The 13,631-nt window shown below is 54.4% G+C and overlaps 1 protein-coding gene across 1 annotated transcript; it reads left to right on the top strand.

The window, feature by feature from the left end:
- The first annotated feature begins 6,691 nt into the window (after positions 1-6,691).
- On the top strand, positions 6,692-13,625 carry FAM83C (family with sequence similarity 83 member C). The gene is made up of 4 exons (XM_006089452.3): positions 6,692-7,394; positions 9,427-9,594; positions 9,816-9,940; positions 10,444-13,625. Exons 1-4 carry the CDS (start codon positions 6,882-6,884, stop codon positions 11,873-11,875), a joined length of 2,238 nt encoding a protein of 745 aa, XP_006089514.1. The 5' UTR covers positions 6,692-6,881; the 3' UTR covers positions 11,876-13,625.
- Positions 13,626-13,631: the final 6 nt, after the last annotated feature.

Raw genomic sequence — 13,631 nt, 5'->3', positions numbered from 1 at the left:
AGGGCGATCAGGGGATTGGGGAGCTCCCCCCTATCAGGCACATTAGCAGGGCTGATCAGGAGGTTGTGGCCCCGCCCCCTGTCACACACAGAGCCACAGGGCGATCAGGGGGTTGGGGAGCTCCCCCCTGTCACACACAGAGCTGCAGGGCGATCAGGGCATTGGGGAGCTCCCCCCTATCAGGCACAGAGCAGGGCTGATCAGGGGGTTGGGGCGCCTTCCCCTGTCACAAACAGAGCAGGGGGGATAGGGAGGTTGTGGCCCCGCCCCCTGTCACTCACAGAGCTGCAGGGCGATCAGGGGGTTTGGGCGCTGCCCCCTGTCATGCTGACCCCGGTGCTGGGAGCTTCGCTGCTCCACTGATCCCGGTGCTGGGAGGCATATTACCCTTTTACTATATAGAATAGAGGCCTGGTGCATGGATGGGGGCCGGCTGGTTTGCCCTGAAGCGTGTCCTGGATCAGGGTGGGGGTCCCCACTGGGGTGCCTGGCCAGTCTAGGTGAGGGGCTGAGGGCTGTTTTCTGGAAGCGGGTGACTGAAGCTCCCAACCGCTCCTTTTTTTCTTTTCTTTTTTTATTCTGGGCCAGCTTTAGCTCTGAGGCCTCGCTGCTGAAAACATCGATACAATGTTGTGGTCCAGCTGGCTGTAGCCCGGCTGAATGAAAGCCGGTTTCTGGGGTTTTGTTTAGCTACTTATTTGCAACATAGTACATAGTTGCTTAGAGTTGCAGCTGAGAGGCCGGCAGCGGCAGGCGGGGAACGTTGGAGTTCGCCGTCACTGGAGCAAGCAAGCCTCCCTGCTCGCTTCAGTGCATGGCTGCTGGCCGCCATCTTGGCTGACAGTTAATTTGCATAAGGATATGCTGATTAGCCAATGGGAAGGGTAGTGGTCGTACGCTAATTACCATGTTTCTCTTTTATTAGTGTAGATTCCTCTAGAAGTGGAAGCCAGGACTTGGGAACAAGGGCTGGGCTTTGGACCGAAGAAGGGAACCATTTCCTGAGACCAGAAATTGGAGGACAGATGGGGGACAGGGATTTCAGAGGTGAGGGCTGAGAGAGAAGGGGGCGCGCGTGCTGGTCTAGGTGCCCAGGAATCGGGTTTTTCTGCCATTTGTGTGAAGTGGGAAGGGAGGGAATGTGGCAGGTTTGTGGGCAGAGAACTGGACAGTCCTAAAGTGTTAGAACTCGTTCCTTGGGAGCAACCCTCCTTTACTTGTTGCCCTGGTTCTGCCTATGTCTAACTAGCCTTTTCCCCCCTCCAACCCACCATGCCTTGCCCACCCCCTCCACTGGGCTGGGCCATAGGTTGGGGGTAGGACAGACCTTAGTACACTGGCCATAATCCTCTACCCACTTACCCCTGCCCGAGTGTTAACTTACCATCACAAGTTTTCTGGGGCTTCCAAGGGGCTTCCCTTGAGCCATGCTGGTGAGCCTGGGACCTAGACCCTGCCCAGGTCAAGGACTCCTCCCTCTACTGAGGGAAGGAAAGGTCCTGATGGTCCTGACTGGGGAATTTCCAGGAAGAGAGTCTTCAAGCACTGACTGACCTGTGATGTCAAAAAGTGATAGGCCTGGCTGGCGTGGCTCAGTGGTTGAACGTTGACCTATGAATCAGGAGGTCATGGTTCGATTCCGGTCAGGACACATGCCCTGATTGCAAGCTCGATCCCTAGTATGGGGCACGCAGGAGGCAGCCAATCAATGATTCTCTCTCATCATTGATGTTTCTAACTCTCCCTCTTCCTTCCTCTCGGAAGTCAATAAACGTGTGTGTGTGTGTGTGTGTGTGTGTGTGTGTGTGTGTGTGTGTTTAAAAAGTGATAGAATACCATATGGGTTCTGTGAGGGATTTGGAGGCCTCTATCCCAGCCGCTTGCTTTACAGGCAGGAGCCAAGGCCCTGAGAGCTCACTCGAGATTTCAGTCAGCAACCAGAACCCATGGCCTGTGCTGGCTTGCCCCTTTCCTCTTGCTTTCTTTCTCCCTGTGGCCAGAAACAGCTCCTTCAACTAGTGACCATCTGAGAAAGCCCGCCACAGGGCTGTTCCCTAGCTGGCAGTGTGGAGTGGGGACATGATTCCAGAATGGGTCATGAGCTCTAAACCCCAAGCATTTGGTTTATACCTCAGCTTAATCTGTGGCTTATAATTATGAGTCTGCCTTCCCCACTAAACTGAATTCCTTCAGGGCAGAGACCAAGTCTTACTCATCTTTGGAACCATAATGCTGGCCTAACGTAGGCATTAAATACATGCAGAGTGTACCCTGGCTGGGTAGCTCAGTTGGTTAGAGCATCATCCCAATGCACCCAGGTTGCAGATTTGATCTCTGGTCAGGGCACACACAAGAAACAACTAGTGGGTACATACATGGGTAGAACAACACATCAATTTCTCTCTCTCCTCTCCCTTCCTCTCTTTCTCTCTCTCAAATCAATACAAATAAATAAGTAAATGCCTGCAGGGTGGAGTGGATGGAGAGGGAGAGGGAGTGGGGACGGGATCACCCACCATTGAATGAGATGATGGAGAGGGATGGAGGGAAGAATGTGAGGGAGTCACAGTGTCTACAGCCTAGACACAGACACAGCCACCTTTCTGAAGTAGAATGCCAAAACTCTCATTCCTTGGAGTCCCAAGTGCCCAAGAAAGGTGTGAATACTGGTCTGTGTATGCAAAGTGGGGAGAGGACCTTGCCTCCTGAACTGGGCTGAGAGCATCTCAGAGCCACACTCCACGGACAGCCAGGAGCCATGTTCACCTTCAGGGCCAGCCTTTGGACCAGAAGGGGCCAAAGACTGACCAGGAGGCGCCCCAGTCACTGCTTCATTTGTCTTCTGGCCTTCACCAAGCCCCTGCCCTTTCATGGCCTGAAAAGCTCTGGAATCAGCAGGTACTGGGCTACTGCTCCCCTCAGTCAGTCACTTGACACAGAGTAGCCTGCTTATTCCTCACAACAACCTGGTGAAGGAGGTAGTGTTGGTCCCATCTTGCAGATTCAGCCACTGTGACTCAGAGTTGTGATTGTTCAACTCATTAGGTGCAGAGCCAGCGTGACCTCCCGGAGGCCTCTGTGGCACTCAGGGTCAGTGAACCACACCCACCTGGGCTGTTTCTGGGAGTCTGGTGCTTTGGGCTACTCTCCCCCCCGGGGGACTGCTTCCACTCTAGGAATCTTGCCAACCTCTGTGTCATCATCTTTGCACAGAGAGGCCACACTTTAACAAGATCCTCTTCAGAGTGTGGCCCAGATGGCCTTTCTGACAGCCCTTTCCCTATACCACCGCCCCCACCTTTCTTCACTAGGCATGCCCTTGTCCCTCTACCTCCAGCCTGGAATACCCTGTTTGCCATTCTGTACATCTTGAAATCATTTTCATCTTCTAATACCCACCTCAAGCCAACCTCTGGGAATCCTTACCACGTGGCCCTGTATCTCTAGATCTTAGGTTGCTTTGCCTTGATTCAAGGGAGTGGGGCACACTGGCTCCCCTACTCGCCCTGGCTGCTTCTCCCCGGGAGTCTTATCTCCCCTCTCCTGGAGGTGCCACATTAAAGGTGTGTGGTAATATTGGCATCAGAGCAGCCTGCACCTGGAGGGCTGCAGCCCAGCCTCTGCTCGCACCACCCCCACAGACAGTCACCTGCCCAGGCGCCACTCGGCTGGTTAGAGACAAGGCTAAGTGTCCCCCAGGAAGTCAGAAGGATGTCAAGCAGGCGCCTGACACAACCCCTGGACAGGAAACTATTTTTTCCCCTCTTAATAACAGTTATTAAGGGACCTTTGCCCAACACACTGGTCGGGGCTTAGCTATCTGTATGGTTCCCATCACCCTGGGTCCCCACCCCTAGCCGCAGGCCCATGGCCAGGATCCATCTATCTACCCTCCTGTTGCCCTTTACCCATTCAGTCCATAGGGAGGGGCCTCCATTCCTGCAGCCCTGGGGGGTTTGATTTACATGCTTTCATTATCAGGATGTCAGGGATCCCTTTGACTCAGTCTTCCCACCCCTGCCCTTCTCAGTTGAACTCCCTTGTACCAGAGTTAGGGTCCCAGCCATCACTGTCCAGGCACTCATGTACACAAATAGATCTCTGCCCAGACAGGCGCACATGAGTATGTATACACAGATGCACACATAGGCAAATATACACTGACATGCAGCTAGATGCTTAAAGACCGCCAAGTAGACACGCAAACATCACAGTACATACATGTACATACATGCACAGGTACAGTTCGGCATAGTTATAAGTATATATGTTGAGTCGAACCATATAAAATTGTCAATATTAAGTGTGGGGATTTTTTACTTACAAAAATGAAATATAATACAAATGTGGATATAGAGGGAAATACATAAAAATACAGAGTCAAATCTGTATACCTATATTCAAGCAGCATTATTTACAATAGTCAAAGGGTAGGAATAACCCAAGTGTCCATCATTGTCTGAATGGATAAACAATGTGGTATATGCACACAATGGAATATTATTCAGCCTGAAAAAGGAAGGGAATTCTGACCAGGCTACAACATGGATGAACCTTGAGGACATTATGCAAAGTGAAATAAGCCAGTCACAAAAGGACAAATACTCTATGATTCCACTTCCATGAGGTACCCGAGAGTAGCCAAATTCATAGAGACAGAAAGTAGAGAGGTGGCTGCCAGGGTCTGGAGAGAGGAAGAAATAGGGAGCTATTAATGGGTACAGAGTTTCAGTTTTGCAAGATGAAGAGAGCTCTGGAAATGGATGATGGTGATGGTTGCACAACCATGCATATTTACATGCTTAATGCCACTGAACTGTAAATGGTTAAGATGCAAACTTTGTTATGTATATTTTACCACAATTAAAATAGTTTTTAAAAAAAGAAAAGCCAAAAATATATACCATATGCATGCTGAGGGATTCACACAGGGACTCAGCAACATAGAAACGTGGCTGCCTTCCCTCCCAGGAGCACTTCTTCAACCCAGATAAGGCCCTGGTTCTCCCCTCAAATAAATCTGAGGATAAGGCCCTAATGAAGGCCTTGCCACCTTGGCTGCCCCACAGCTCATTACCTTCCCACGGTCTGACCTTGTTTACTCAACCTCCTGCCCCTCACACAGCCACTCCAGCCCCAGGGAAAGGTCTCCTTCCAGCTCCTGCTGCTCCAGTTTCTGTCCCTGCCCCTGAGATGGGATGTAATGTTCCCACATGTCAGCTCTTGGCCTATGCTACTTTCTCCCCCCACCCTACCCCCTGTCCCTTGCCCACTTCTAAACTCCTTGAAGACAAAGCCAGACTCATTCATCTTTGATCACAGGGCCCAGCTCGACGCTGAGGGGGCCTAGTCCCTGCACCCCTGTGCATGTGTTGGGCCCCGTGTGGGAAACTCTGTGGACATAAAAGAACCTGTGCTCTGGGCCTGACCCCAGATCAGATAGACCAATTGCAATCAGCACTAAACAGGGTCTCCAGACATGGCATCGGGCCTCCTGGCCATCCTCATTGGACCTCACCCTCCATAGAAGGTGGCCCCTCAAGCAGGCACTACGCTGTTGTGACCACTTCTGCCTGGCCTGGCCCCCCAACTAGCTGCCATCTGCTGACCCCGCTTCTCCAGAGCAAAGCCTCCCACCCATGCTCCTGAGGATGCTGGGACTTCGGCCCATGTTAGGAACAGAGATAAGAAACCTGCTAGCCCTGTTTGCCTCCTGACTTCGCAGTGGGTCCCCCTCCCCCCTCACATTCTTGGAAACCACCTTTCTTACTAACCATTTAATACTCAGCTTCTGAGGCGGGGAGGAAGGCTGTGGTCTGGTCCCCACCAGGCCGAGAGCTTCCCTGGAGTTGAGGGTGTGGGAAATGTGGCCTCTGGAACAGCATTCTTCAGGGTGGGCTTCAGCACACTGCCCCAGCTGCACCGTGTCACTTTTAAAAAGGCAGACTCCAGGAGCCCACTCAGACCTTTTGAATCAGAATCTCCGGTGGGTGGAGCCTGGGGATCTGCATTTTAACACATCCTGGCTAGTCTTGGGAACTGTAGAGTGAGAGCCACAGCTCTAGACCCTCGAGGATGGGCTGAGAGCTGGGGTGAAGGTGGGACAGGTGACCGTGATGCCACAGCTATGGAGGTGGAGAGTGGCAGGGCCATAAGGGAACAAAATAAGGCCCACAGACAGGTCATGTCCTTGGCAGTCCTGTGACATTCCCTTCAGCCCTTATTAGGGCCTGTGTGCAGGGCTGCTAGGCTTGCAATAGCCATCAGGGTATGTTTGGGGTTATGGCTAGTCTCTGAATTAGTGTTTGGATCTGTTTACATGTGATCAAAATGTGTGGTCTGCACGTCAGCCTGTAGGCTATGCGTGCCTGTCAACTCTCAGTACGTCAGTCAGCCTGCATGCTTGTGTGTTCACGTCTTTATCTTGGTGTCCTGAGTCATTCCTCTACGTGTGTGTGTGTGTGTGTGTGTGTGTGTGTGTGTGTCCCTGAGCAAGGGCATAATACAACCTCCAAGGGGGCTCTGGAAGGTCAGGGTTTGAAGGAAACTCGCTAGGAGCTGGTGTGGATGGGGCACGTAATGCTGGGTGGGGGTGGGGGGGTGGGAGTGTGCTAAGGGCCTACCACTGACGTTTTCCTGGGAGGGCAAGTCCCAACAGCAGGCCAACAGGTGAGGCTAACCCAACAGGTTCCAGAAGCCAGGGGCAATGGGGCGGAGCATAGTGCCTGACTTAGGTGGCAACGGGTTGGGGGCCCTGCCACACTGGGGCAGGTAGGCAGGCAGGCAGGCAGGAGACGGATTTGCTGCTATCTTCCTGCTGCAACCAGCGGGGTGCAGGCCATGGAGCCCACTGGAGGGTGACAGCAGCCTGGTGGGCGGGCATGTTTGGGGGCCTGGGGCCTGGGGGCCTGGGAGCACAGGGCATGGCAGGACCCCTGCGGGGCAGGGTGGAGGAACTGAAGCGGCCCTGGTGGCGGGAGAGCTCACCACTGGTGCTGCAGCACAGCGAGGCAGCCCGGCTGGCGGCCGACGCCCTCCTGGAGCGGGGTGAGGCTGCCTACCTGCAGGTCATCTCGGAAGAGCAGGAACTGCCCTTCCTGAGCTCCCTGGATGTGGACTACATGACCAGCCATGTGCGTGGGGGTCCCGAGCTGGGTGAGGCCCACGGACTGGAGGCCTCAGGACCTGACCGCCTCAGCCTGCTCTCGGAAGTCACCTCGGGCACTTACTTTCCCATGGCCTCTGACATAGACCCCCCAGACCTGGACTTGGGCTGGCCTGAGATTCCACAGGCCACGGGCTTCAGCCCCACCCAGGCGGTGGTCCACTTTCAGCGGGACAAGACCAAGAACATCAAAGACCTTCTGCGTTTCCTCTTCAGCCAGGCCCGCACGGTAAGGACCTCATCTCTTCAGACATTCATTTCACAGATGTGAAAACTGAGGCCCCGGGAGGGAAGGGCTGAGCCCAGGGACACACTGCAGCTTAGGTGCAGCACCTATCAGACCACAAGCTCTTAGAGGGTGAGCTGTATTTTATTTATTCTGGTAACCCCTTGGCATTCAGGGTCATTATGGATAAGCATAGAACAGGATGGCCCTCAAGGACTCCACAAACATCCTGAAAACGCATACAAAGTCGTGCTTGTTGCAGAGAGGGATCCTTCCTGCATCTTTCTGGGGAGACGGTGTATGGCTTTCATCAGATTCTCAAAAAAGTTTATGATCCCCAAACTAAGAATCCCAACCTCGGTGAAATGTGAGGCACCCTTTGACTTGCAGAGGAGGAAACAGGCCAGAGAGGGGCTGGGACATGCTCAGGAAGGTGCAGTCAGTTGGTAAAATAGAGCCCAGGGCTCAGGAAGGAGAGGAAAGAGTCCTGACTCAGGTACAGCCCTGACTCCTGGCGCATGTGTCCATCCACCCCTCACCCCTGTGCACGGTACCTCCAGCTGGGCCTGAGGCAGAGGACCCTGATTCAGGAGGCAGGGGGATGAATCACATGGCCCTAGGCAGGATTGCGGTAGGTTGGCTTCAGTGCCCTTGTCTGGGGGAGCAGCCCGGAGGTGACTTGCAGAGAGCAGGAGCCAGGATGCTGGGATCTCAACTGTTCATTCGGAGCCTCCCTCGCAGGCCTGCCTTTGCCCCGGGCAGGGGAGGGCCAGGTCTAATTGGCACTGGGAGTGAGGTTATTACTGAGGTAGCTGCTGTGGTCACCCCGTCCCTTTGATCTTTCCTGCTTGTCCTTTCCCCCCTTATCCCTGGTCAGGCCTGTGCCATGTACTGGGCATCCCCAAGCACTTTGCCTCCTCATCCCCCATCTAGACCCTTCTCCTCTGGGCCAGAAGCTTCTGCTCTTGGCTGCCACTGACTCTGAGTAACTGGCAAGCTTCCTCTCCCTGCTACCCAAGGCCCAATGTCCTCGTTTGTGAAGGAGGCCGCAGGAAAGGAACATGTGTTGAGCTTCTGTTGTGCGTTGAGTATTTTCACATTTCATTCCCCGTAACTCTGAGATGCAGCTACCATTACCTCCATCTAGCAGAGGAGGAAGTCGAGGCTTCCAGAGGTGAAGCTACTCGCCCAGGGCATTATTACTAGGAGGGAGCAGAATGCAGGTGTGAACCCAGGTCTGTGTGGCTCAAGCTGGAATGCTGTGCTCTGCATGCCCTCCTGTCGGCCTGTGTTGGGAGAGCAGGGTCTCCTAGCAGATCTATGAAACGGGAGGGGGAGGAAGAGACAGCTGGGGGTTTGGTGGCGCCAGGGGTTATTCAGGGCTTCTCTGACGCAGCCCATTATATGAGGGAGGCCGCAAGCCCCAGCCCCTCAACTGAGGAGAAGACCTGGTCCCACTTGGGGTGGGTGGAGTGAGGGAACCCATGGTTGTAAGATGTCTTGCAGACCTCTGTAGCTTTACAGGGAAACTGAGGCGGGTCTGGCAAAGGACATTGAAGGCCCCAGTGCCTGGCTTGACGCTCTGATCCTTGAGAAGGGAACCTCAGACAGACAGTCCCTGGGCCAGAGCTAGGGCTGGAGCTAGTAGGGAGAGAGTGAGGGCCCAGACGGGGAACTGGGGTCTGGCTTCTGCTTCTGACTCCTTCTCCCTTCTGGGCCTTAGTGTCCCCCTATGTGGAGTGAAGCTTTAGCCTGGTGCAGTTGATCCACAGACATCTTTGAGAACCTGATGACAGATACACACTCTGTCCTCAGAAAAAAATGCACACAAAAACTTCCATACAACGTCTGGCAGTTTAAGATACCGAAACCTCCCTGTGTCTAAGTTAAGAACCACTGGGCTAGGTCATGGCCAAAAGCCCTTTCAGTTCAGGTTTTCTTGCGGGGTCCGGCCTCCTGCTTTCCCATCCAGCGCTCTCTTCCTGGGACCCCGGCATGGCCTCTGGCAAGGCTGAGCTTCCCCTCTCTCCTCCAGGTGGTGGCTGTGGTGATGGACATATTCACAGACATGGAGCTCCTGTGTGACCTCATGGAGGCCTCTAGTCGGCGTGGCGTCCCTGTCTACCTGCTCCTGGCTCAGGAGCACCTGAGCCACTTCCTGGAGATGTGCTATAAGATGGACCTCAATGGGGGGCACCTGCCGGTCAGTGAGGGACAGGGGCAGTCACCAGGGGTGGGATGGGGAGTCAGGGAGGGCAGAAGAGTCACTTGGGTGGTTAGTGAACATTGGGGAGGGGTCCATGGGAGTGGGGGACTTGGTTCCCTTAGCTGTTTAAGGTCAGAGACCCCATGGGATTTACACATGGCCTGAGTCCCATTCTCTCAAGACCACCCCCCCCCAACCTTCATCCCTCCTTGGTTCAGAACATGCGTGTACGGAGCACATGTGGGGACACATACTGCAGCAAGGCGGGCCGCCGCTTCACGGGGCAGGCCCTGGAGAAGTTCGTCATCGTCGACTGTGAGCAGGTGGTGGCGGGCAGCTACAGGTGAGCGAGCGGGACCGAGGCAGAGGGGCCTGGGGCTGGGCCACTGGCTGGCAGGGGCACCTGGGATCTGGCAGCTTTGAATTTTCATTCACTCATCCATCTCTTCCCACATGGGCTGAGCAGCTGCCACCTGCCAGGCACTGTGCAGGGCTCAGGGGACAGTGTGGGGAGTGAAACAGCCCCAGGCTGGGCCCTGGAAGTGGTTCCTATGTGGAAGGATTACTTTAATGCTATTGGCATAGAAAACAACTATTTTACCTCGGAACTGGAGGGACTTCAGAGAACCTTGCCCCTGGTCCATTCTATAGACGGGCAAGCTGAGGCCCTGGGGCGGGAAACCACGTGCCCAAGTCACCAAGCCGGGCTCGGACCCGTACAAACTCTGTAGTCAGAGCTCTGCCCCCTCACTTGGAGTGGTGGTGGTGGGGCTGTCTTTTGCTGTGACGCCTGCCTAGGCCCAGGGTTCTGCACTTTGCTTCCTGACCCTGACACTCTGCCCGCAGCTTCACCTGGCTTTGCAGCCAGGCCCACACCAGCATGGTGCTGCAGCTGCGGGGCCGCATCGTGGAAGACTTTGACCGGGAATTCCGCTGTCTGTATGCCGAGTCACGGCCTGTGGAGGGCTTCTGCGGCGGCGAGGATCCCAGGGCACCGTGCCCTCCTCTGGTGGCCCTGGCCTTCGGGCCCAGCATCCCAAGCCGCAGGTCCTCATCGCACTCCAGCACCAGCCTCAGCAGCATCAAGCACTCCCCTCTCATGGGCCGCTCCTCCTACCTTGCTCTACCAGGAGGCGGTGGCTGCAGTGACACAGGAATGGGGTCCTCATCCCCAGGCCCTACTTGTCGCAAAGCCAGTGGCCAGCCCTCCCTCCAACGCCAGCTGTCAGATCCTAACCATGGCTCCCCACCAGGGCCCTGCAGGGCCAACCTGGGCAAGATGGGGGCGTCCCCATGGTCCCAGTCCTCCCCTGCCCTCAACCACAGTAGCACCAGCCCCTTGACCCTGGCAGTGGGGTCACCTCTGCTTACTCGCCCACGCTCCCTCCTCCCCTTCTCCCGGGGTGTCCCAGCCCTATCTAGGCTCCCAGAGAATGGGCTCCCAGGAAGCCAGGAGCCTTACCCCCCACGAGGTCGCTGGGTACCTGGCACAGCCCTGGAGACAGTGGAGGAGAAGAAGGTGTCTCTGAGTCAGAGCCATGGCCAGCTGGATCTCCTCATCCCCTTTCCCAGAGCTCGAGAAGCAAGAGGCCCTGATCCTCGTGTTACCTCCAACTCAGACTCCCTGTGGCCTGGTGAACAGGCCCAAAAGGACAGGAGGTTATCCCCAAACCAGAGATACAACCAGCTGGATCTCCTGCCCCAGGCCCAAGGTGCTGGGGGTACCCCTGAGTCAGGTTCCCCCAGACCTGGCAATGGGAACCCAGAGCATAAGAGGCTGCCTCCAAACCACAGCCATGGCCAATTGGACCTCCTGCCACAGTACCCTAAGACTGGGGGCTCCAGAGTGCCCCCTGAAGCCAACTCCTCAGCCAGGGCTGGCAAGCAGGGTCCAGATGAGCGACGGCAGACCCTGGGCCACAGCCAGCTGGACCTCATCACAAAGTTTGGCCCATTCCGGGGTGAGGGGCCGGGGCCCAATAGTCTCCCTAGACCGAGCCGTGCTCGCAAGCCTGGAGTGGGCTCTGCGGATGAGAAGCGGCTGACTCTGGGCCACAGCAAGCTGGACCTCATCACCAAGTATCATCAGTTGCAGGGTGCCAGGCAGGGACCTGAGCATGGCCTCCCTGGGAGACCCACAGGTGACCATTGCAATGGTAGTAGCAATGGCTCATTTGGGGATGAGAAACGGCTGACCCTGGGCCACAGCAAACTGGACCTCATCACTAAGTTCAACAAGTCCAAGTTCAAGCTGCTCCGAAGCCGCTTTGAGTCCTAGTCTTGCTCCCAGCAGGGACATGTCCCTCCTACATCTGCTGAGACTAGATTTGGTTAGGTTCCAGACTCTGGGGTAGAAGCTCCGGGGAGGAAAGGATGTCTAGAAGCCCAGGTTAGACACTCCCTGTGCTCAGGATTCTTGCTTACACACACACACACACATATGCATATGCACAGATGCACACACACAGGGAAATGGAACCTTCGGTTAATGTTATTTGCCACTGTGCTGGGCACTTCACACCAGTTATGTCTCCCCTTCATCTTCACATCCTACAAGATAGACCTCTAGTAGGTAGACAATCCTAGGATCATAAGTGTTAATCTTTCCTATTTTATAAATATGGAAGCTGAGGCCCAAAGAATTTGATGACTTGCTTGAAATCAGGTCGAAGTAAGTGGCAGAGGAAGGACCCAAATTTGTCTCTTACTCTTATGATTGTGTTTTTGCACAGACACAACCCACAATATCAACGATTCATATGTGCTCAGGCATACTAAATATACACATCACAGTGATGCCCCAAATGCCTTCACAATATACATAGCACACTAACAGGGTTCACACCCACAAGCTGCACACCCATAAGCACAATAAATGTCATTTGACTAAATGAATGGTTACACAAAATATATGCATTCAGTCACATTGTAGACCCCTCAGGACCCACAGACCATAAACATGCACATAAACACACACACACACACACACACACACACACACACACACACACACATCAGAACATGCACCAACCAGTCTTTGCTTGTACCTGGGCTGTGTACCCAGCCCTGCTGAGCATGCTATAGGGCTGACAAATGAATTAGGATTAAATGCCTAAACCACTGGCCAGCAAGACAAGGCTGTATCTAATTAAAGGCAAACCAATGAAAGAGGTTGGTAGAGAATGAAGGGCAGAGAGTCATGGTGATGGTAGAGAGGGGAGAAAAATTTCTTAGAGGAGGCAGCCTTGAGCCAGACCTTGAAGGATGAGGAGGATTTGGACAGATGAAGGGGGTTAGAGGAATTCCTGGTAGAGTGAACCAGGTGAAGAGCTATTAGGGAGGGGACTGAGGGAGTGGGTCTGAGATGAACTGGGGAGGATGAAGAGGATATACAATGGCATGCATGCACACACACACACTCACACCCACATTTTGCTGAGTGTTCCTAGAAGCACAGGCTCTGACAAGTTGTGGGTCCTTTTCCTGAGCTCACCACCTGCCTGGGACAGTGTTATATATGATACAAATCAACAAAAGCAGACATGTTATGACCGACCCAATAGCAGCTTGGTGTGTCCCTAGGAGGATGGTGCTATGGAACTGTGCCTTGGGGGCAGGGGAAGGGCACTATTTAGTGCAATTATGGAGGGCTCTCTGGAGGAGTGTGGATGGCCACAGGAGGGCCGAGGGGAGGAAAAGGGCTCCAAGCACTCTCTGCCCTCACTGTAACATTCTGAGAGCTCTTGTGGTTTTTGTAGATCCTACAAAATGTGGGTCAAGTATATCCTGTCCACGAGTGCCCGTCCCTTGATCAGCACCATCTAGCCAAGGGACAGAAAGTGGCTGCCGAGTTTGTGATCAAGCACATGCAAGGGGCACATAGTGGGAGCCAGTCAGCCCCACACCCTTTCCTACTCTGGACCCTCCCTAAGACTCTGCTTCATCCATCCTCTCCTCTCCCCAATACCTTCTTCAGCCTGGTTTCCTTTACAATCTCTGACTGCGCCTCTTTCTCCAGCGTCTGTCCTGCTCTC

Source organism: Myotis lucifugus, unplaced genomic scaffold, assembly GCF_000147115.1.
Source record: "Myotis lucifugus unplaced genomic scaffold, Myoluc2.0 scaffold_60, whole genome shotgun sequence".
NCBI classification, from domain to species: Eukaryota; Metazoa; Chordata; class Mammalia; order Chiroptera; family Vespertilionidae; genus Myotis; species Myotis lucifugus.
This window is presented reverse-complemented; position numbering and strand designations above follow the sequence as displayed.

Bases quoted from the DNA above. Each gene is read 5' to 3' on its own strand.
- FAM83C (XM_006089452.3), top strand. From the start codon at position 6,882: ATGTTTGGGGGCCTGGGGCCTGGGGGCCTGGGAGCACAGGGCATGGCA. The intron at 7,395-9,426 runs GTAAGGACCTCA...TCTCTCCTCCAG, and splicing joins TCTTCAGCCAGGCCCGCACG to GTGGTGGCTGTGGTGATGGA. The intron at 9,941-10,443 runs GTGAGCGAGCGG...CTCTGCCCGCAG, and splicing joins GTGGTGGCGGGCAGCTACAG to CTTCACCTGGCTTTGCAGCC.